General features: G+C 39.7%; 2 protein-coding genes across 2 annotated transcripts in view; one reads left to right on the plus strand and one right to left on the minus strand.

Moving 5' to 3' along the window:
- Positions 1-1,264: 1,264 nt before the first annotated feature.
- On the minus strand, positions 1,265-1,915 carry LOC122665901 (glutamic acid-rich protein). Its single transcript, XM_043862030.1, has one exon. It carries the CDS (start codon positions 1,913-1,915, stop codon positions 1,265-1,267), a length of 651 nt encoding a protein of 216 aa, XP_043717965.1.
- A 13,045-nt stretch (positions 1,916-14,960) lies between these two features.
- Positions 14,961-24,231, plus strand: part of LOC122665902 (aarF domain-containing protein kinase 1) — a 43,925-nt gene continuing 34,654 nt past the window's right edge. Inside the window, exons 1-5 of the mRNA XM_043862031.1 lie at positions 14,961-15,200; positions 15,298-15,381; positions 22,749-22,889; positions 23,004-23,074; positions 23,475-23,568. Coding sequence (XP_043717966.1) covers positions 14,985-15,200; positions 15,298-15,381; positions 22,749-22,889; positions 23,004-23,074; positions 23,475-23,568 — 606 coding nt within the window. The 5' untranslated portion in view covers positions 14,961-14,984. The remainder of the gene's footprint in view (positions 15,201-15,297; positions 15,382-22,748; positions 22,890-23,003; positions 23,075-23,474; positions 23,569-24,231) is intronic.

Raw genomic sequence — 24,231 nt, forward strand, 5'->3', positions numbered from 1 at the left:
GACAATATTAGAAAATATACCGAACGAAATCATTATAATCAAATGTTTTTTGAAAAAAAGGTAGACAATTTAAGAACCAAGTGAGACGACGTCCCAATTCAGAAGACAAGATCTCTAAGTTGCATTAGAACAATGTCAAAAAAACAGCTGCAAAAAAACTTCGAAAAACTCCCTAACAACCAAAAAATGGAAATGGATCCATTATTTTCTACTTGAAATTCTCTTTGAGTCTCTCTACTTCAATTAGCGACAAATCTCACTCATAAATCCAATCCCTTCATCCCATAGTACATAAAGAACTTTAGGTAATGAATAGATGTCATTTTATGGGAGAGAAGAGAGATGGACACATGGAAGTGCTAGCGTTCACTAGCAAACCTGGCAGTATTCTCTCTCTCTCGAAGCAAATATAGGCCAAGTATAGGGGAGTGATAAAAATTTTCCATTTTCCACACTTTGAAGGATCCACATCCCTTTGCCAAAAAAAAAAAAAAAAAAAAAAAGAAGGTCCGTACGCACTCCAATGTATAAACTGCTCTTCCTCCTCTTCCCTAATAAACGATATGGGACTAAAGGTCCCAGTACATAAATCGAGTGTTAAAATGAAGGACAGAATAAAAAGAGCTGAGCAATGGCTAGAATTCGAAGCCCACAAGGACATGCCCTCTGTATTTGAACTAAGCTCTGGATACTAAGTAGGATAGGAAGAACGAGACCAAAGCAAGACAAAGAAGAAGAACAGATCTAGTCTGATTTATAAAAAGAAGTTCCTAGTCAATTTCGTCTTTTTTCGAACAGAGAGAGATATAGATCGAGTTTGGCAGAGGAAGGCTAGGAAAACCAAAAATGTTTGGTGATTTCAGCTGAATGGGCAACACAGAGGTGCATTGGGAAGTGATTTGTGGAAAAATTTTGTAAAAAATCATCGTCCACGGATGAGAAGGAGTTATTTACAATTGTCATATGATCTCAGGCATACAAAATCGCAGGCCTTCCTTGAACCTTGGCTGCTTTGAAGCAATATCGATGTTGAAGAGTAGAGCATAAGAGGTCATAACAACAATTGCAGATTTATAAAGAAAACCACAATTCCTTCTACCCACCTGAAACAATTTCCTACTGTGTCCAGACTCCAGATTGGGAGCTCTTAGATTGTTGTAAACACAAATGAAGTTACAGTGAAACAAACAAACGTAAACAAATCGAACGGTCCGTATAAAGTAGTTACAGTACCAAGAATGGGTATGACGTATCAGAGTACCTACTACTTCTTCTGCCGTTGTTTGCTCGTCTTTTCCTTCTCTTCGTCGTCTTCATCGTCATCATCTTCTTCTTCACTGTCATCGTCATCGTCATCGTCATCGTTAGAATTATCATCGATGGGGGAGGAGGAATCGAGACGAACTGTATCGATGGCCCACTGAATCACCTTCTCCACCTCATCCTCTTCATCATCATCGCCATCATCTCCACTTTCAGATCTCACCAGACTCGCTTGAGATTCTGTAAAAGTCTTCGAAGAAGAAGAGCCCTTGAGAGCAGCAAATCTGGCAGAAAGATCGGCTCCGAGAACCTTCTCAAACTCCTCCTCCTCTTTGCTTTTCTCCTTCTTCTGCGCTTCCGGCAATGTTACGTTCGTAATTATCATCGAACTGGAGGTTGATTTTGGAGCTGCGCTCGTCTTTTCCTTCTGCTGCGGTTGCGACGGTGGTACCCTCGTAATTTTTGACGATTTCAGAGCTTCGAGGCGACGGGAAAGATCGTGATCGAGGGGAGAGGAGGAAGAAGAGGCGTGAGAAAGGTGAGAGTTGAGACTTAGGTTGAGGAGGAGATCGTCCTCCGCCGCAAGAAGCAGCTCCTCCACCTCGTCTACGGTTCTGTTTTTTACGATTGATGTTCCCTTCTTATTACTCATCTTGCTGCAGCCGGAGACACAAACCATTTTATGCGTTTATTGACTTTATTCTGTAAAGACCTATATTTGGGGAAGGGTTTGCTTAAAGGGTCTCAAAAACCAAACCAAAATCGTTTATGGAAATAGAAATCGATCGTTAGATCGTTTTGAGTGTAAGAATCAAATTATTTAATAAACAGTTTTATAACTATTTCTACCTTTAAATCAAAGGTAAATCGTTTAAACCGAATGATGTAAGCTAGGGATGTAAATGGATATTCGTCAATTCGTATTCGATCCGCGTTCGTATCCGTTTAGGAGAATCCGAATCCGTCCGAAACTAATCGGATACGAATATGATAATCCCCCTATCCGATCGATTATTATCCGATTCGTTTAGTAGTCCAACGGTAATAAAATATCTGAAATATAACTCTGTGTTTGTCTATCCTTTTAAGTTACCTTATTGGATTTTGTTATCTTATTTTTATAAATTTATAAGTTAAGATAATGTGATTCGTTTTTCTAGATTTGTTATTGGTTTATATATATAATATTTTATGCAATGTGCTACATGGAATTACATATCTATTAAAAAATAAAAAATAAAAAACGTAAGAGAATAAAAGACTAAGAAGAGTAGAAGAAAGGGTAATAACTGAACTCTCAAGTTTCAACCCTAACCTTCATCATAAAAACGGTAAATATGTCAACGGATAGTCAAAAAATCGTATTCGATCTGTATTCATATCCATTTAGGAGAACCTGTATTCAAAAAATCGTTATCTGGAAATTATCCGAATTCGTTCGAATACCGATAGGATATTATTCGAATCCGTCCGAATATAAACGGATACGAATATGATAATGCCACTATCCGACCGAATTCGATCCGTTTACATCCCTAATGTAAGCCATTGTTTATTTTTTTTGGGGGAAAAAATAGAGATTTATTTGACCATGCAACAACTCAAGGCATTGAGAGCAAACATATCTCTCAGAATCAAGGAGTGGAAAGTGGTCAAACTGTCGTGCATATAATCAACAAGGCCTTCCGAGCCAGGTAGTCAGCCACAGTGTTGATCTCCCTTGAAATATAACAGAAATTACAAATAGCAAACAACGGTGACAAATGTAAAATATCATCTGCAATTGGACGGATTAGTAGCGGGGATGGCTGTGAGACATCAGTTAGAAATCTGATCAGGTTGATATTATCAGATTCTATGATGACATTCATATGACCATATGCATGTAGATCCACTAAGCTTTGATGAACAACCATCGCCTCACCCACCAAAATGTCATTAAATTGCTGTGGGGATGAAACAACCATAAGTGGTGCACCTGTAGAATTCCGCCAGACATAACCAAGGCCACAAGAAGAACCGTCCAATGGTAGACTCGCATCACAATTGCATTTTATAAATCCTTGTTCCGGTAATTAATTGCCAGTGTTGACATTCATATTTGTAGTAGAAACATTATGAAGAGCAGGAAAAGAACCAATAAAGTCCTTACATGATGAAGAAGTTGCAACAATAACATCTTCTAGTTTCCATATGCGTCTACAAAAAACAGTGTCGTTGCGAGCAAGCCATAGATACCAGCAAATGAAACTCAAAAAAATGATCTTTCTGTGAGCTTTCTTCTTCTCCAATTATGCAAAAGTCCTCCAACTAGAAACCCAATCAACAATAGAAGAGAAAGGAGTTGTGAAAAAATTACATCCAATATTACTTCCAAACCAGACTGCCCGAGAGAAGGTGCATCCGAATAGAATGTGTAGGTGTCTCCAGTACCCCACAACGCACACAAACCATATCAACTTGGATATTTCTTCGTTGAAAGGCATCCCCCGTGGCAAGATCAGATGCACATGCACGCCATAGAAACCTATGGATCTTAGGTGTTGTCTGACACTTCCAAATGACTTTCCAAACCGAAGATGGAATAGTTTTCCACCCCATTGTTTAATCTGAAATAACAATAAACAATTAGGTATATTTTAATGGTATGAATAAAAAATAGTAGAAAAAATATATAATATTTTAAGATAAAAGGTTTTGTGTATGGTTGTGCATTGTGCACGAAAAACCTATGAATGCACAAGAAAATAGGTTTAATAGGTTTGTATTAATCCTCTCAAAGGATCAGAAGGCGGGGGTGGGTGTGATGAAGGCATCGCTAGTGTGATCGCAACGGAAGCGTAAATAGGATCACAGTATCGATGGAGAAGTCATTCAAAATAGAACGAAGCAGGGATCGATTATTACCTAAGCCTCACAAGTGCAAGACCTCCAACCGATGATAGCCCTTTCTCAATCGTTCCATGCACCACGCAAGCTTTGCGTTCCCACCACGGTCAAGCTTACTCCTCCACAGTTCCAAGAACGCAATAGCTTGGACCACCTCTAGGATCAAACACCAAGAGAACAAGAGAGGGAGAAGATGATTTTTCTAGGAGGGAGAGAGAGCTCTGCGATTTTACTTTGGGTTTCCTTGTCTCATGTGATTTTGTGATCTCATGAATACTTATATTTCTCTCACAAAATCCCCATATTGCAAGCTCACATGGGATAGATATATTGAGTTACTATAAGTGACTCAATTATCTCCCAAACAATCTTTCTCTAAATTAGGAAAGACATGGATTGCTGGGAAAATCCAATGTTGAGTGAATATGAATATTCTTTCCATGGGTTTCCTTTTCTAACAATCTCCTCCATCCTACTGTAAGATCCAATCTTATAAGAGGGTCATGAAAATGACATCACGATCAATCATCACAACGTAGATGAATGGAACTGAAAGGAAAGGGGTAGGATCGCAATGGGATACCACTTAGCTTCTAAGAAAAAGGCCATCGAAGATGCTAAGCAGATGTAATAACCTACGCCCAAGGTAAGTAGTTAAAACACGCATTAGTCCCCCACAAAACAATGTCGCATGGTTCAATATAAGGCATGTGTACGGGACTGTCAATCCTCAATGAACCGATACACCGATCGAGAGATTCAATTACCTTGATTGGACCAACAGAAAACATTTCAAACAAAATGTTTAAGAAAATAGATAATGTTTTATATATATAACTAAAAACATTTCAAAAACATTTTGAAGATGCAACCGGATCCGGATTTGGGTCCAATCCTGTATAGAATACTCTCCTCAACATATTCCCAACGTATGGGTTATAGGTTCCGTGTTGGGCATCTCTTTCGAATACAGTCAGACACTGAGAATCCAGCGCACCGATATATAGTCAGAGATAGACATCAACCATTGGTACACCAAAACTCTCAACATATGAATGCATCGATAAGGACCCTTTAGGTCAAGGGACCAATCGTGAACTACTTAAAAGAATCTCATTTTCTTTATACTGACAGTACACCACATGTGAAATTCTCAGTGATCCAGTCCAATGCACACACCAAATGTGTACTCACATTTGTGTCTTGGAAAATAACCTCCCTAAGCACACACAATGTGACCACCATGTCGGATGGGATGTCCAGTTCCATCCCTAGTGGTGAACAGTTTTAGGTATGAATACCTAAGGACAATAACTGAGCTCAACAACTGATCATGCTAATCAAAACAAGAATTTATTATTCAAATAAAAGGAGTTTTGTACATCAGTGCCAGTCACCCATGGACTTCACCCCCATATTCCCAACATGTTTCTCAAAAACACTAGGAGGCAACGCCTTGGTCATGGGGTCAGATAGGTTATCTGCAGTGTCAACCTTAGCTATGGCTATATCGCCACGCTGAATAATCTCACGAATCAAGTGATATTTCCACTCCACATGCTTGTTCCTCTGATGAGCTCTTGGTTCCTTCGCTTGTGCTATAGCTCCCCTGTTGTCACATAACAGTTGTATGGGTCGCTCCACTAGCTCAGGCACCACCCCTAGGTCTGTCAAGAATTTCTTGAGCCAAACACCTTCCTTGGCTGCTTCACTAGCTGCCAAGTATTCTGCTTCTATCGTGGAGTCGGCTATTGACTTTTGTTTGGCACTCCTCCAAATTACTACACCACCACCAATCATAAAAACCATCCTAGAGGTAGACTTTCTGTCATCCTTGTCAGTTTGAAAATCTGAATCAGTATTTTCAACCACTGACAACTAATCACAACCATAAACAAGGAAGTAATCTTTGGTCCTCCTTAAGTATTTGTGGATCCCCTTGACAGCTATCCAATGTTCCTGTCCTGGATTGGATTGATATCGACTCACAATCCCTACGGCATGACAAATATCTGGCCTGTTACACAATATGGCATACATCAGACTTCCTACTGCCGAAGCAAAAGGAACTCTCTTCATAGTCTCAATTTCCTTAGGAGTTTGAGGACTTTGTGACTTGGATAAACCGATTCCATGTCTGAGGGGCACACTACCTCTCTTCGAATCCTGCATGTTGAACCTCTCAACCACTTTGTCAATGTAGGTGGATTGTGATAATCCCAACATCCTTCATTGAGAATGTTTTGGACAACCACATCTTTATAAATGAAAGTAACTCCACATCATTCCCAATGAGCAATATATCATCCATATATAGGACTAGAAAACAGACGGCACTCCCACAGACTTTCTTATACGCACATGGCTCATCGATATTTTGTTCAAACTCAAAATCCTTGATGGTTTGATCAAAACAGATGTTCCATGATCTGGAAGCTTGTTTTAGTCCATAAATAGACCTCAACAACCTACATACCTTGTTTTCCTCTCCTGGAGAGACAAAATCCTCTGGCTGATTCATGTATATGACCTCATCAAGATAACCGTTAAGGAAAGCGGTCTGCACATCCATCTTCCAGATCTCATAGTCATGGTATACAGCAATCGACAATAGAATCCGAATGGATTTAATCATCGCTACAGGTGAGAAGGTTTCATCATAGTCAATACCCTCTTTCTGGATGTATCCCTTCGCCACCAGCCTTGTCTTGAAATGTTCCACCTTTCCATCCACACCTCTCTTTCTCTTATAGATCCATTTACACCCTATGGATTTTACCCCAACTGGCAGATCTTCAAGAGTCCAAACATAGTTAGAATCCATGAAATTTATTTCACTGCGCATTGCTTCCTGCCATTTCACTGAGTCAACGTCCTTAAGAGCCTCAGCGTAAGTATAAGGATCTATGTCTGAACAGTCAGACACCATGTGGAATTCTTTCACCTTTTGATCCTCCTCCGTGAGAAGGTTCAAACTAGTTGGTGGCCTGATAGACCTCCCACTCCTCCTAGGCTCTTGAGGCTGTTGCTCAACTGTGGGTACGTCAACTGGAACCTTTGTCGATGCTGAAGGTACTTGGTCATCAGTTATTTCTTTAATGACCACTGGATCTGATCTCAGTGAGATCGTGTCATCCTCAAGAAAATTCGCATGCTTACTAACTATGACTTTCTGATTAACAGGGTCATAGAAGTAGTAGCCTATTATAGTCTTAGGGTATCCCAAGAAATAGCATCTATATGTTCGGGATTCCAACTTATCCGTCTGTTATTTCTTTACATGCGCTATGCAATCCCACACCTTGAGATGTTGAAGACTTGGCTTACGCCGATACCACAACTCAAAAGGTGTTATGGTCACAGACTTTGTTGGTACCCTGTTCAGTATATAGATGATAGTTTCCAGTGCAAAACCCCAAAAACTCAATGGCAGTTTCGAATAACTCAACATGGACCGAACCATGTCTAACAAGGTTCGATTCCTCCTTTCTGAAACTTCGTTCTGTTGAGGTGTTCCCAGGGCTGTCAACTGGGTTATGATCCCAGCTTCTTTCAAATAGTCCCTGAACTCATCTGATAAGTACTCTCCTCCTCGATCAGATCGAAGGCACTTGATGCAATTTTCTAACTATTTTTCAACCTCCGCTCGGAATTCCTTGAATTTATCAAAGGTTTCCGACTTGCGGTGCATCAAGTAAATATATCCATAACGAGAGTAGTCATCAGTGAAGGTCACGAAGTATTAGTAACCATACCTCGCCTGAACATTGATGGGTCCACATACATCTGAGTGTATCAATTCTAACACTGCTTCGGCTCTTCTTCCCTTGTTAGAGAAGGGTTTCTTGGTCATTTTTTCTTGTAGACACGACTCACATGTTGGGTAAGGTTCTACCTTCAATGATTCCAAAGGCCCATCCTTCATCAACCTGTTTATCCTTTCTACTCCAATATGACCTAACCTCAAGTGCCAAAAGTATGTAGAATTATCTTGGGCTGATTTTCTTTTTAAAGAATTATTGGAGATCTCATTCACCTCTAGTACCGGTTTTAAGAGATATAACCCGTCATTCAGTAGGCCAGAAGTAATAAAAGAATTATTCAATCGAATAGTTAATTTATTACCAAAGAGGAAAGTATAACCATCCATAACAAGCCTACTAACAGAAACAATATTCCTCCTAAAATGAGGAACATAAAAACAATCTCTCAAAACTAAAGTACTATAATAAAAAAACTAAAGTAAAATCTCCAACGGCCTCAGCACCCGTACCCGTTCGCAATCGAACTTCATCCTTACTCAATCTTCTTGTCAGCTTAAACCCCTGCAACAAGTTGCAAATATGGGCAGTAGACCCCGAGTCCACCAACCATGTGTTAGTAGGTTCCTCTAACAAATTAGACTCATAAAGGACCAAGGTTTCAGAAATACCTTCTTCCTGTTTCTCCTGCTTCTTTTTCTGAGCAGATAGGAAAGCACGACATTCCTTCTTCCAATGTCCATCCTTTTTACAATAGAAACAAGTCCCCTTACTCTTGTTCTTCTGAATTCCCTTATCACCAACCTTAGGGTTTTTGCCCTTGTTAGCCTTCTTCTTCTTCTTCTTCTTGCCCTTAGGCTTTGAGGAAGAAGACTTGTCCTCTGTAGTCAAGACCTCCACTTTCTGCTTCTTGGATGCAGCTTCCACCTCTTGCAACATGTTACCCAGCTCAGGGAGTTCCATGAAAAGTTTATTCATATTGTAATTGACAATAAACGATCCATAGATATCCTGAGGCAATGAGTGGAAGATGACATCCGTCTTATAATTCAGCTTGAATGAAGTCCCAAGGTTCTCCAGATCCAGGAACAAGTTCTTCAGTTTTATGACATGGTCAACAACCAGAGTACCTTGAGCCATCTTCGTGCCATGGAGGAGTGTCACCAGTTGATGATGGGCATGACGTTCTTCCCTCCCATACATCTCCTTCAACTCCTCCATCATGTCCTTGGTCAAGTACAGATCCTTGATCGAATCAGCGATGGTCTTCTCCAGAGAACTCAACATGAGGAGTTTTGCCTTAGAGTTTTTCTGTCGGAACAACTCATACGCAGGCTTCGATTCAGGGTTCTCCTCATTAGGGAATTCAGGCTCATCTTCGTCCAGGACAGACATTAGACCTTCCGCAGACAGGAGTAACTTGATGTTTCTCCTCCAGTCAACATAGTTAGGGCTGGTCAAAACATCGTCTTTGATAAGGGCGGCATAGTTCATTTGGGTTGATATTTTTAAAATCTACATGATGTATAAAAATTACTAATTAGCGTGATCTACAACCATTGTAATAACTGGGGTAAGAACAATCAATGGTCAGTCACACCCTAAGCTTCCTTCTAGCTTGTAGGGCATGAATTGAAAACGATCAACCCTCATGCTCCTGACTTAGCCTATTGGAGTTCATCATTCGCATCTTGGTTGGGTGGACTATTCTGCCCGTCACTTAGACTTCCAATGTATTTGGCCACCTAAGTGTCATGCCCATTCCTATCGGCTGACACACACTCAAGTCAAGTGTTTACCCTTAATTTCGAAGGGAACTATGGTGTTTGTGGGTTAATGCCTATTATCATAGAACATATACCACTGACCATATTCTCTACCTATTACATGTGAGATGAGTGCAGACAATTTCACCAATTCACCCTAATATTATTCTATCGGCATCTACAAGGGTGGATCAATGACATTTCTACATTCACCAACAAAGGGAGACCATGAGAATCCCACCAACCAGGGCTTCCCATATCACATTTGTATTATAATGAGGGAAAACGGGAATGCATATTAAACCACAAACATATATCCAATGTATAAACAAAATAGCACATCCATCCAAGGAAAACTATAAACACATAAATACCAATGGTTATGAGACAGCATCTTTAATGAATGTAGTTCATAACCAAGACAAACTCACTTTGACTAAAAATGGATAGGACTAATCATAGCCTCATATGTCACTCCCACTCACGGCAATTATAGTGTGATAATGCATATGCAACTATCTATTACAGGGAAATTCTAAAACTGTAATAATTAAGGACACTTCAAGTGAGCAAGTCCTTCCTTCATTCTTGTCTCCAACGAACCGGCAAGATCCCTGATCCATGATCTACGATCTGCGACCCACGATCCATGATCCATAATCTATGATCCATGATCCTTGACTCAAGACCCATGATCCATGTTCCATGATCTACGAGGTTACAATGAATATTTTCAAACTAAGCTAAAAATATTACAATCCTTTCCAAATAAATAAAATTACATAATAGGAAATCAGTCCACCAAAATTGGACTGCTTGGAGAATAATAAAAGAAATTACATATAAAATCACAACCATACCATGCCTAGCACACATATACATCTAATGTATGTAATTTTATTCATCTCATAACCATGGTCCACATTATTTATATGATGCTCAAAAATAATATTCCAACATTTATGTGAAAATTGCCCAAAAACACATTAAACATCATTACCATGACAATTCAAGCCATTATGATCAAGTGCATCCAATGCATCCATCGTGCAACCATTACCATGACAACTTATGTCATAATGGTTATGTGCATTACATGATCATTACCATGATAATCCAATGTCACTATAATCATGCAAATCACATAGTCATTACCATAACAACTTATGTCATAATGGTCATGATACATACCCCACAAAACCATCACATACATGCTTAAAATAAAACTAACAATTATAGTAAGCCATTATGCCAAATTGGGGAAGGTGGGTGAAGGGAAGAATCTCTCCACCCATCTTCTCCAATGAAAATCCCTTTCATTAATGAAACCAGAAATTTTTTTTTTTATTTATAAAAATCTGCAACACAAAGTGAAGCAAAACAAGAGGGAAAAACAAGTGCACATTCATACAATAGCATCACATGCGGCAAGGCTGCCTGCTCACGCATGCCGCAGGCTGTAGGGTGCACACGGCCAGGGGGTATGGGCTATCCAAGGGGTGGGGTGCATGCGACTAGGGGCGCGCGCATACAGCCAGCCCGCTGCCCCTATGCGCACATGCATCTCACCTCCAGAAATTTTTTTTTAAATTTTATTATAAACAGAATAAAAATTATGAGCATCATAAAATAATGAACAAATAAAATTGAAAACAACCCCATCGATAAAGAGGTTCTGATGCCACTGAAGGCATCGCTAGTGCGATCGCAACGGAAGCGTAAATAGGATCACAGTATCGATGGAGAAGTCATTCAAAATAGAACGAAGCAGGGATCGATTATTACCTAAGCCTCACAAGTGCAAGACCTCCAACCGATGATAGCCCTTTCTCATTCGTTTCATGCACCACGCAAGCTTTGCGTTCCCACCACGGTCAAGCTTACTCCTCCACAATTCCAAGAACAGAATAGCTTGGACCACCTCTAGGATTAAACACCAAGAGAACAAGAGAGGGAGAAGACGATTTTTCTAGGAGGGAGAGAGAGCTCTGCAATTTTGCTTTGGGTTTCCTTGTCTCATGTGACTTTGTGATCTCATGAATATTTATATTTCTCTCACAAAATCCCCATATTGCAGGCTCACATGGGATAGATATATTGAGTCACTATACGATTTTTCTAGGAGGGAGAGAGAGCTCTGCGATTTTGCTTTGGGTTTCCTTGTCTCATGTGATTTTGTGATCTCATGAATATTTATATTTCTCTCACAAAATCCCCATATTGCAGGCTCACATGGGATAAATATATTGAGTTACTATAAGTGACTCAATTATCTCCTAAGCAATCTTTCTCCAAATTAGGAAAGACATGGATTGCTAGGAAAATCCAATCTTGAGTAAATATGAATATTCTCTCCATGGGTTTCCTTTTCTAACATGTGATTCTGAGAGATCATGGTGGGAGACCTTTATTGGCTTCGTCCGAGCCTTGTCAACTTCCTAATGCTATAGGAGAGGCCTTGGCGGTGCTTAATGGTCTCCAAAGGGCTCTTGAAGCGAGATACGATCAAGTGGTGATTGAATCAAATAATTCTAATCTGATTGATTTGATCAATGAGGCGGCGCACAACCCACCAACCTCAATCCTAAGCATTTTGGTCGACATTTGTCTTCTGATCCCCCCGTTTAGCAGTTGCATTTTCTCTTGTATTTCTAGAAAGGTGAACGTAGTGGTGCACTCTCTAGCCTGGAAGGTCTTGTCTGTGGCAAGACAGACTATGTGGTCTATTTCCTCTCCTTGGATTATGGATTTTGTAATCAGGATGCCTTGTGCGCTGCTTGCCTCCCTTTGAAATAAATTATCATCTTACCAAGAAAAAAAAAAAAAAGGCCAAAATGATTAAGATGAGTGGTAAGAAAAGATATCAAATAATTTGTTTTAACTAAATATGTATTCAACTTAATTCCTTTTTAGCCAAAACAGCCGAAATATTTCATTTTACTAGCCAAAATGGAATGATTGTTTTGTTGCAATTTTTTTTTTTGGGTAAAGTGTGTGTGTGCTTAAGTATTTTGAATTTGTTTCATTTTTTGGATTTTTTATGATAAAACAGAAAGTCAAACATATTTCTTTCAAAATCTAGGACATTTTAATATTCGTTCAGTATAATATTCAATTTAACATTTCTTACTCCCAACTGATCCAACATATAAAATGCAAAGATATTAAAGAAGGGTAAGAGATCGCTTTCTAATCGCATACCTTGCACTAATGCGGGGGGCCAACAAGAGTGCGCGCAGGGATATCAAGATGGATGAGATTTTTGATTCACAAGGGGTGTGGTAGTAAATTCGCACACTCCTATTTGTGGACACAAGAGCCACATGATCAAACAACATTCTTTATCCCATTAAAGAAATAATAAAAATTTTCATACATTGTCAATGTATTATCACTTTCTCTTATGGATTTTTTGTATTTTTGTTTTAAATTTTCTTTGTCCCATTATAATCATGTAGATCCATATACTATTTTCTACATCATCATTGGTGTGGCATGAGACATTTTGGTCCATTGGCGTAATGGTAAACTCTCTCCCTAATAATAAATAGGGAAAATTGCCCAGATCTACTAGATAAAAAAATTAATTACAAGATAAGAAGACTTAAAAATTATTTTACATCTACTAGCTTCAATTTTAAAAAGATTTACTTAAACCGCGGAGTTATTTACTACTCCTGCATTCCAAGAAAAAACATGATGGAACTTCCAAAAATACCCTAACACTTCAATATCTGTCTCCGTTTTTTATTCTTTCTTTCTTTTTTTTTTTTACATTTTTATTTAATTAATTAATTAACATGATGGACCCATCACCAGCTCCTCCTATTCCTCCTCTCTTCCTTTTTCTTTCTTTCTTCTCTGCACAAGGCTGCAGCATTCCACTGCTGCAACCTGCAATTCCACCCCCCACCTGCAACACCTCCTCCCTCTCCCATTCTCACTCTCCCCTCTCACTCCAATGCCGCCCTATTCGGAATTCGATGTTTCTAGTGCTTTATTGTTAATATTACAATAAAATGTTGATTATTATGGTATTAGTCGGGCTGCAAATACAAAACGTCAAAACCCAAAGCTTTTCAAATTCTCTACTAATTGTGCTATTAGAAATAATTCCCTGGCGAAACGTTTTTAGCAATTTATGTTAGAGCATTTCAGCGAAGTTTGTTCCTTCACTTCGCGAATCGCTATGCGTAATTTGGTTTCGATCACCCCCACCATCATCATCTTGGTTCCTTTCTTCTTCATCTTCAACAATGCTGAAGCGCAGTCTCCAGGGAGCTTCAACTACAACGACAACATGGTTAATAGGTTCTGGCCAAGCCTCGTTGTCGTCATTGGAATCCTCTCCATAATGTTCTCCTTGACTTTTCTCCTCCTCGTCTACGCCAAGTTCTGTCACAGACCAGTCCTTCCGACCTTCTCACTGACACCACAACCAACTCCGCTTTGGTACTGGCCGAGATGGTTAGGTATTGAGGGAAGAAAATTTTATGAGAAATCTTGAGAGTAATGATGAGAATGTTCCAGTAATTTTTGGGAGGATAAAGGGAATTAGAGAGAAGGATTCAGCAGGTCATGGGGTGGGGGACTGGGGGTTGATGTGAGCATGGTGGGGCGGGTTGCAGGTGGGGGTGGAGTTGCAGGGTTGCAACGGTGGGATGCTGCCAGCCTTGCACGGAGAGAAAGAAAGAAAGAAGAAAGAGAGGAGGAAGAGGAGGTGGTGGTGGGTCCCACAATTGATAAAAAATGAAAGAATTAAATAAAAATATAAATACAATAAAATAAAAAGAAAGAGAAAAGATGAAGGGTTAGGGTATTTTAGGAAATTCAATCATGTTTTTTCTTGGAAATCATGAGTAGTAACTAACTATGGGGTTTAAGTACATACTTTTAAAATTGAAACTAGTAGATGTAAAACAAAATTTAAATCTATTTATATTGTAATTAATTTTTGGGAAAAAGATCTCTGTCCGGGAGTGTGGCCTATGCCAGTACTCCGATAGTCCCATGTGTCTGGGCGTAATTTGTGCCGGGGAGAACATTTGGCCATAAATAATTAAAGGTGTTATTTTACAAATAGAACTTTTAATTCAGGAAATTTTAAATATATTTGAATGACGTCAGAAGGAACATTGGGTTGGGTTTGAGTTGAATCAACGCCGTTTACAGTTTTTCACCATTAAAAAAAATAAAACATCAAGTGGTGTCGGTGGCGGCACAACCAAGGCGGTTGTGCTGCCGTTTGACCTCCCCAGCTCTCCTGCACTGATGTCAATTCACCACCAAATTCAGAGAAGCCTCCATGAAGGCCAGCGGTTTTAAAATTGCCGCCAAAGCGACCAAAACTCTATACCTTGTAACCGCCACCGGCGTTGCTGGTCTCACTTTGCAGGCAACGAACCTTACTCTCATTCCCTTCTCCAATGACTATCCAATCGTCTCTGCAGCTTCAGGTTTCACCGAGAAGGTCACTTCTGGATATCATGGCGTCGTTCGCTCCTCCCGTGCTGTCTACACCGTTAGATTCTGTCCCCCAGAGTCCCCGTTTGCTTTACAGTTTCTTTCTTTTATGCTTCAATCTCTTGTCAGTTTGGATGTTTATTTATTTTCTGCAGATCGCTTTGAATATTGTTGATTATAAGTATTCATTACATGGTCTACCTTGGGAATCTGAAGAGTTTCGCCAGACCTTGTCTGAGGTAGGTTATTATCTTGAAGTTAAAATTTAAGGGATTCATTTTGTTGAGAAGAATGTTTTAGTGAGACAATTATGATTATATATGAATATTTAAAGGGAATTGAGATTTAGGCGGGAATAGCTATTTAATCTCAAGGCTGAACTTGGACACTTGATTTCATCACAAATTTATTAGCTGAAAATTGAAATACAATTTTGGCAAGCAGAAACTGTAAAACTGGCTCATTTGGCCAGGACAATCGAATGATTTCGAATTTGGTAAAAATTGCTGTGATGATCAAAAGAACGAGGGAACTTCTGTTATAAAATTTCCTTACACATGGTTTTGGTGGTTTGCCTAATGAGCTTTTCCTTGGTGAGATTCACGGAAAAGGGAAGAAATGGGGAATAATTAGGAAAACTATGAAAGTTTAAATAAATTAAGAAAACCATATGAAACTCTATCTTTGACATTTTGTTCTAGAACTTAAAAAACTCCATGCATGACCTATGATTTTGGTTGCTTAGATGTGGCAGATCATATCTAACTTGGAGAATACTGACTTGTATTAGTCTCTTAATATTTTCCTAGAATGTATCCTTTTTTGTAACCAATTTGGAGGCCTGGGATAGGGAGTCCAGGTGGCAGCATAGTTCTCAAGGCATCGAGGCGATCTCTAGGGGCCTAAGCGACTGCCGCATAGTGTAGAGGGCGCCTTGCACTGGTTCAATTGGTATCGGAAAAAGTTCTGGCACTTATTTATGCCAAATATCATTTAAGTAAATGACATTTATTTAAGTTATTTTCATAAATAAGCTAGTATCCCCTATTTGAATTCAATAAAAATAGTTAAAAAATCAAATTCCAAAAGGATAAAAAGTCAACCCCCAGTTCAAGAACAAAAATTGGATTTTTGGCGATAGGTGAGATTTTAACTTTCTAATGCTTAGTTTTTTCTCAAATCTAAAAATTCCATAAATCTTAATATGGTAAAACATTGCTAAAAACCCAAAGTGCGGTAAAATATTCATTTGTTTTGATATTTAAAAAAATATTTTCATTCAGAGCGATTTTGACAACATTTGCGCACACCAAATAAGGTTTGACCGGAACATAACTCCTTCAATATAAATCAGATTTAAGCAATCTTGGATTTGTTGGAAAATTGGTTTTGTGTTCTACCTAATACAAAAAGTCTCATGTGAAAATAAAATCATTTGATCAATCAAACTTCTTAGGGAACAAGAACATTTTTCTAAATCGAGAGTAGTTTAATTACTTGTTAATAAGATCATATTTTCTAAAAACAGTATAAACCAAATGTATGTTTTGATTGTTTCAACTTTCAAATTTCCAATAGCTTGCTTCTTCAGTTTTGCTGTCTACTAGTTCTATGTTGTTTTTGATGATTTGATGTTGCTTAATATTGATTTTTTATGACTTGATGTGGCTTAATGTTGATTTTTTATGATATAAGGTATATATTATGACATACTAAATAATGTTATAAAAGAGGGAAAATAAAAATAACACTTGGGCGCCTTGCCACCTAAGCGCTTAGACACCCCTCCACCGCCTTAGGTCGCCTTGCCACCTTGACAACTATGGTGGGCAGCTATTAACTCAGAGGTCCCCCACCTTGTGTGAGTAAAATTTCTCAGGGAGATGTGAAGAAGGTAGTAAGTTAATGGTTGTAATATTGCTTCCCCAAAAGTGGGTCTTGTCTTGGCATTGTTTAAATCAATAATCCGAATTATGCATTAGAGTCATAGAGTGTGAAGTTCTGGAACAAGAGGTATGAGAGAGAAGGTAGAGGTTTAGGTTCGTTCGCTATTTCTGGATTTTAATGTATAGATCTTGTAGTAATTAAGCTCAACAGTACAATGTAGATTGTGCCCAACAAGGTATGCTTTGCCTCCGTTCTTTCAATGAATACTTTGTCTCAATTAGGGGATTTGGTTGTATTCTCTTTGCCTTCTTTCATTCTTTTTTTTTCTTATTCACATCATATTGAAGTTTGTGGCCATTGGAACTAGAGTTATTCTTCCCTGTTCAAGAGAGCGGAATAAGATAATATTGATAGCTCATTTTGCCTGTTTAAGAGCAGAAAATTATAATATTGATAGCTGATGTTGCTTATAGGCATCTATTCTTATTCCAATAACCTTCAGTTTGTGGTTTGTTAGAAGTAAGGGAGAGAGGGGGAGTCGTGAATAGGGAATAGCGTCAGCCCCTATTCACGATTTCCCCTATTGGGGGTATTTTTGTCTCTTGGTGTTATTTGTCTTTTACCCTATTTATTAATGTATGTTTTGGGGGCAGTCTTCTTAATGGCTGCAGTCCCAATTGTGCAGTTCTTCTTTCTCCTTCTCCTCTCTTCTTCTTTCTTCTTCTTCTTCTTCTCGTAATCTAATATGGTATCAGAGCTAGGACTGTAGGAGTCAATTTAACATCCTCGAACCTTCTCCATTCTCTTCGTTTGGATCAAAACAAGGTTGCGACTTTGGAGACTTAAAGCTTTGAGGATTTTCGTGATCTTACTGTGAAGGGGATGCAGCACCCTATGCTGCAACTTTGTGGAACTGTTTGAGACTAGTTCATGTCTACATAAGAGAACTAGGTCTCAATTTTTGGTATGTATGAAGGTTGAGATCGATTCAGGTGCTGTTTTGCGATTTGGAGACTGATATTGTTCTTTCTTTTCTGAATCGATTTATTGGAGGGTATTTATTTTGCTTGCTGGTGTATTGATTTCACTACAAAAATCAATTCCAGAATTTTTCGTGGTTGATTGAAGCTCTTATCCTCTTGCTGGCTGGTGTTTGTTGGTTGTGAGTGATTGAAGATCATATCACCCTGCTGTCCTACAGTTACAGAACTGTTTGTAATTTCAGACGTGTTTGCAAGTTGAGAAGTACTTGCTGTCCTCTGTCCAAGACTGCTCTGTGAAGATTCAAGGTGTTTAGTTAAGCATGGGTGATGCAAAGACGACTGTGACTGAACTGTCCTCCTCTTCTCATCGCATTACCGAAAGGAAACTTGAAGGGATTTCTAATTTTCAGCAATGGAAAAGGTGGTTCAATTGGCCTTGACGGGGCGTGATCAACAGGATCATCTCACAAAGCCAAAGCCTGAAGGAGACACGACATGGGATACAGTGGATGCACGAATATTGAGTCAGATGTTGAACTCAATGGATAATCAGATTGCAGACCTGGTTACTCACATTGACACAGTAAAGGATTTATGGGAATACTTGAATGTCCTCTATTCTGGGAAGGACAACTTGTTTCGGATTTATGACCTGTCCCAAGCATTTTATAATGTGGATCAGAAGACTCTGAGTGTAACCCAATATTTTGCGGAATTCAAGCGACTATATGAGGAGCTGAATTCCATTCTTCCTCTCACGTCTGATGTGAAGGAGATGCAGCAACAGTGAGAGCAGCTGGCTGTTATGGTATTTTTGGGTGGACTTCGAAAAGAATTTGAGCCAGTACGGTCTCAAATCCTTGGTGGGGATAGAGTCACCACACTTCCAGAAGCTTTTTCTCGCCTTTTACGGGTTTCTCGTGAGAACAGCCAAGACTCCACCCATGGTAATGAGGGTTCAGCACTTGCAGCCTTTCCCAACTGTGGGCCTAGTGGTGGGACAGGTACGGGCAGCAGTAGTGGTGGCCGTGGTCGTGGGTCAGGGAACAGTAAAACACCCACATCTGGTACTTCAGAGACTTCAGGACAGGTGCGCACTTGTCATGATTGTGGCAGAGCTGGTCACATTCAACGCTTTTGTTGGAAGCTTCATGGTAAACCACCTCAGTTTGCGAATTCAGCCAGCAGTGATCCGGTGGTTACTCCTCCTTCCAAGCCTGAGGGTAAAACAGTGACTATGTCTAATGAAGATTATGAGCGATTTACTCAATTTCAGAATTCTCAGTCATCTCAGTTCTCCACTGCTACCCTAGTTCAGCCAGGTAATGCTATTGCATGCCTATCATCTACTTCTCGTCCCTGGATCATTGATTCAGGTGCTTCGGACCATATGACTAGAGCATCAGGTATCTTTTCTTCATTTCGTGAATCTTCTTCTGATGTTGTGTTAGCCGATGGGTCTCTTGCTAAAGTTCGGGGTACAGGCACTGTGCATGTTACCCCTTCTTTGTCGTTGTCTTCCGTTTCTTACTTGCCCAAATTTCCTTTCAATTTATTATCTGTTCGAAAATTTACCCAGTCGAGGAAGACGATTGGTAGAGGTCGCGTATCTGGGGAACTGTATCTTCTTGACGACACATCCACTGTGGCGTGTTCGAGTATGGCACTTCCTCATCAGATTCACTGTCGTTTGGGTCATCCTTCATTTCAGAGTTTGAAGATTTTAGATAGTCGGTTTCAATCCTTGTCTAGTTTGCAGTGTGAGTCTTGTCAGTTTGGGAAACTTCACCGTGTAAGTTATCCCCATCGAGTTAGTAACAGGGTTGTCCAACCCTTTTCTTTAGCTCATTCGGATGTGTGGGGTCTGTGTCCTATTTCGTCTGTGTTGGGTTTTCGTTACTTTGTCACTTTTGTAGATAACTTTTCTAGAGTTACCTGGATTTATTTAATGAAGGATCGTTCTGAATTATATTCCATTTTCTATACTTTTGTGCTTGAAATTCATAATCAATTTACTACCTCTTTGGAAGTTCTTCGAAGTGACAATGCAAAAGAATATTTTTCTGCTCCCTTTAATGAGTTTATGGTTCAACATGGGATCATTCATCAGTCCTCTTGTGCGGATACACCTCAACAAAATGGTGTAGCTGAGAGGAAGAACAGACATTTGATGGAAGTTACTCGATCTCTTTTATTTGAGATGAAAGTGGCTAAGGTTTTTTGGGCTGATGCTGTTTTGATTGCGTGTTATCTTATTAACCGCATGCCTTCTTCTGTTTTGGGTGGTGGCATTCCATATTCTTTGTTGTTCCCTTCCCATCCGTTGTTTGTCTTACCACCACGTGTTTTTTGGTGTATTTGTTTTATTCGGGATCATCGTCCTGGTCGCTCTAAGTTGGATCCTAGAGCTCTTAAATGTCTTTTCGTGGGGTATTCTAATACCCAAAAGGGTTACTGGTGTTATTCTTTTGATTTGCGAAAGTACTTTGTTACTGCTGATGTCTCCTTTTTTTAATCTACTCCATTTATTGTGTCCTCGCTGCCTACTTCGGAGATGGACGATGATCTCCCTCTTTATGTTGTCGATACTTCTTCTCCTGTGCAGGATCCTTTGCCTACGGTGCCACCTCCTACCAAACCACTGGATGTTTTTCGTCGTCGCCCACCTGATGCATCGACACGTCGCATTACACCTATGGAGAGATACAATACCCAGGCAGCACCGTCTACCACGTTATCCTCGCCTTCAGATCCTACTTCAGGTACTTCCTCCTCTGTTACTGTACTTCCTATTTCTGATCTTGATGTTCCTATTGCTACCCGTAAGGGGGTTCGCAGTTGTACCCAACACCCTATTGATCATTTTGTGTCCTATGCTCGTTTGTCCTCTTCTTTTGTTGCTTGTTTATCTACTATTGACAGTTATCCTATTCCTAAGTCAGTGGTAGAGGCCTTAGCTCACCCTGGGTGGAGGGCTGCCATGACTGAAGAGTTATCTGCTCTGAAGGACAATCAGACATGGGGGCTTGTTTCTTTACCCTCTGGTAAGACTGCTATTGGTTGTCGCTGGATCTTTGTGGTGAAGGTTAATCCTGATGGGTCTGTGGCTCGGTTGAAGGCCTGTCTTGTTGCTAAGGGCTATGCCCAGGTGTATGGTGTGGACTATCTGGATACTTTCTCTCCGGTTGCAAAGCTTACTTCTGTCCGCATTTTAATTTCCTTGGCTGCTATACATCACTGGCCATTATTTCAGCTAGACGTCAAGAATGCGTTCTTGCATGGGGACCTCCTGGAGGTGTATATGGAGCAACCTCTTGGTTTTGTTGCTCAGGGGGAGTCTGGTAAGGTGTGTAAGCTGAGGAAATCTTTGTATGGGCTGAAGCAGTCACCACGAGCTTGGTTTGGCCGCTTTACAGATGTTGTGCTGGAGTTTGGTTTGACTCGGTCTGAGAGTGATCACTCAGTGTTTTTCAGGCAGTCAAACGCAGGGAAGATATTTTTGGTAGTTTATGTAGATGATATTGTTATTACAGGGGATGACTCTTCAGGTATTGAGAGCTTGAAGACATATTTGGAACAGGAATTCTAGACTAAGGACCTGGGGCGACTAAAGTACTTCTTGGGTGTTGAGGTAGCTCACTCAAGGAAAGGGATTTCGCTCTCACAGTGAAAATATGTGCTTGATTTACTTTCAGAGACAGGATTACTGGGCTCTAGGCCTTTGGATACTCCTATGGATCCAAATGTGAAACTCATGGCAGAGGATGGGGATGTTCTGGATGATCCAGAGAAGTATCGAAGGCTTGTGGGGAAACTCAACTATTTGACTTTGACTAGACCTGACATCTCTTTTCCTATCAGTGTACTGAGTCAATTTATGTCCGCCCCTAGGACAGCTCATTGGGAGGCAGTTATAAGGGTGTTGAGATATATTAAGAAGGATCTAGGCCGTGGTATCTTGTATTCTAATCATAGTCACAGAAGGATTGAAGGATTTACTGATGCGGATTGGGCAGGATCTCCTATTGATAGAAAGTCTACTTCGGGCTATTGTATCTTTGTTGGAGGGAACCTTGTTTCATGGAAGAGCAAGAAACAGACTGTAGTAGCTCGGTCTAGTGCAGAGTCGGAGTATCGGGCTATGGCTCATGGCACTTGTGAACTAATGTGGATTAAACAGTTGATGACGGAACTTGGATTTGGTGATGATTCTCCTATGCTGTTGTGGTGTGACAGTCAGGGTACTATTCATATTTCTGAGAATCCGGTGTTTCATGAGAGAACGAAACACATTGAGGTCGATTGTCATTTTGTTTGTGAGAAGCTGCAACAAGGGTTTATTTCCCCTCGCCATATTCGCACTGGGGAGCAGCTTGCTGATTTGTTCACCAAGTCTTTGGGAAGTATGAAAGTGAATTATATTTGTACCAAGTTGGGCATGATTAACATCGATGCTCCAGCTTGAGGGGGAGTGTTAGAAGTAAGGGAGAGAGGGGGAGTCGTGAATAGGGAATAGCATCAGCCCCTATTCACAATTTCCCCTATTGGGGGTATTTTTGTCTCTTGGTGTTATTTGTCTTTTACCCTATTTATTAATATATGTTTTGGGGGCAGTCTTCTTAATGGCTGCAGTCCCAATTGTGCAGTTCTTCTTTCTCCTCCTCCTCTCTTCTTCTTTCTTCTTCTTCTTCTTCACTTAATCTAATATGGTTAAACTTATAACTTATGCTGATTAGGCTCACCTACGCTCAGCAAAGAGGATGTTGAAATTATGTGAAGCTAATAAAGGGTTCTATGTGAAAGCTGGTCAATTTGTTGCAGCTTTGCGGCAAGTTCCTAAGGAATATTCATCAACTCTTTCCTCCTTGCAGGACCAGGTATTGCTAGCTTCTCATGATTATGTGGGCTTCTTTAAATAGTTATTTTCACTGGCACATGGTGGTAGTTCTTCTAATTTGACATCATGTTGGTTTATTATCTTTGGTCCATAGGCAGTTCCATGTGAATTCAAAGCTATTAAAAGAGTACTGATCAACAACCTGGGGCAGGATTTGTCTAAGGTGTAAGTTTCCATTTTACATTGCCTTTTAATGTTTTCAGATGGATGCTTTCTTAGGATTATGCTCCCACTTCCCATGTACCCCAGAGCTAAGAACTGGAGTACCAATGTGTGTATTCTTTAGCTCATTCCATCATTTTCCTTTGTGCAATCATTAAGGATTTCACATGGGAACTTTATACTTCATCTGTCATAACTCCTTCAGGGACTTGATTGATAAGGTTGAAGAGGGGGGGGGGGGGGTTGTGATGCTGTTGGGTTCCTTCTTTGTGACAATTGTGTACTTACTCTTTGAAGTGAAAAATGTTTTTCAAGAAACTGCTTCAACTTCTACTCATTCAACCAATCTTAGAAGGTAAAAATGTGATCTTTATTGACTTGTTGGTTCTTATTTAAATATCAGATTTTTGGCGTTCAACGAACAACCAATTGCTGCTGCATCAATTGCTCAAGTTCACCATGCAGTGTTGAAAGATCATCAGGAAGTGGCAGTTAAGGTAGGTCACATTGTTTGGAAATTTTCTACGTATTCTCTAACTTGTCTTTGATGCATATTAGTATATATCTTTTCATCAGAAACAAGAAAAAAATCAGTTGGAAATGATAGGAGGGATAAACAATTCGCAATATCTAAGAGAGATAAAATGAGAAGGAAACTAAGAAAGGAGAAATAGACAACTAGTATGACCATAACTAGGAAAGGCACCTGCCTCCGTCACCATGTCAAAACAACCTCCACCATTAGTTTCAATGCATACAGCTACAAGGAATTCAAATCTCACCCCAAGTGAATCAAAAGAACCGTATGGTATTCCCATCCCCAACCTCCATCTCAACCTATTATGTGAGGCAGAAAAGCCAGCCTCACTGGAACCTTCCCAACATTTAAGACATTTTATTGACATAAACTAGAAGTACGATTCTACAAGACTGAATCCGAGACAATTCTTAACAGTAAGCAGATCTAAGGAAAAGAATAGTCGCTGGAGAAAAGAAGAAATAACAAATAGAAGAGACTGAATACCCTGTTTAACATCTCACACATATATTTAGAAGTTATTAAATTGGTATACAATTAGAAGCATGCCCCTGCCCATAATATCCATAATAAAATATCACAAATACCAATAATGGCCCTGCAACAGTACACTGTATTTCTT

This window comes from Telopea speciosissima, chromosome 6, assembly GCF_018873765.1.
Source record: "Telopea speciosissima isolate NSW1024214 ecotype Mountain lineage chromosome 6, Tspe_v1, whole genome shotgun sequence".
NCBI lineage: Eukaryota > Viridiplantae > Streptophyta > Magnoliopsida > Proteales > Proteaceae > Telopea > Telopea speciosissima.

Excerpts from the sequence above, each read along its gene's own strand:
- LOC122665901 (XM_043862030.1), bottom strand. The coding sequence starts at position 1,915 with ATGAGTAATAAGAAGGGAACATCAATCGTAAAAAACAGAACCGTAGAC.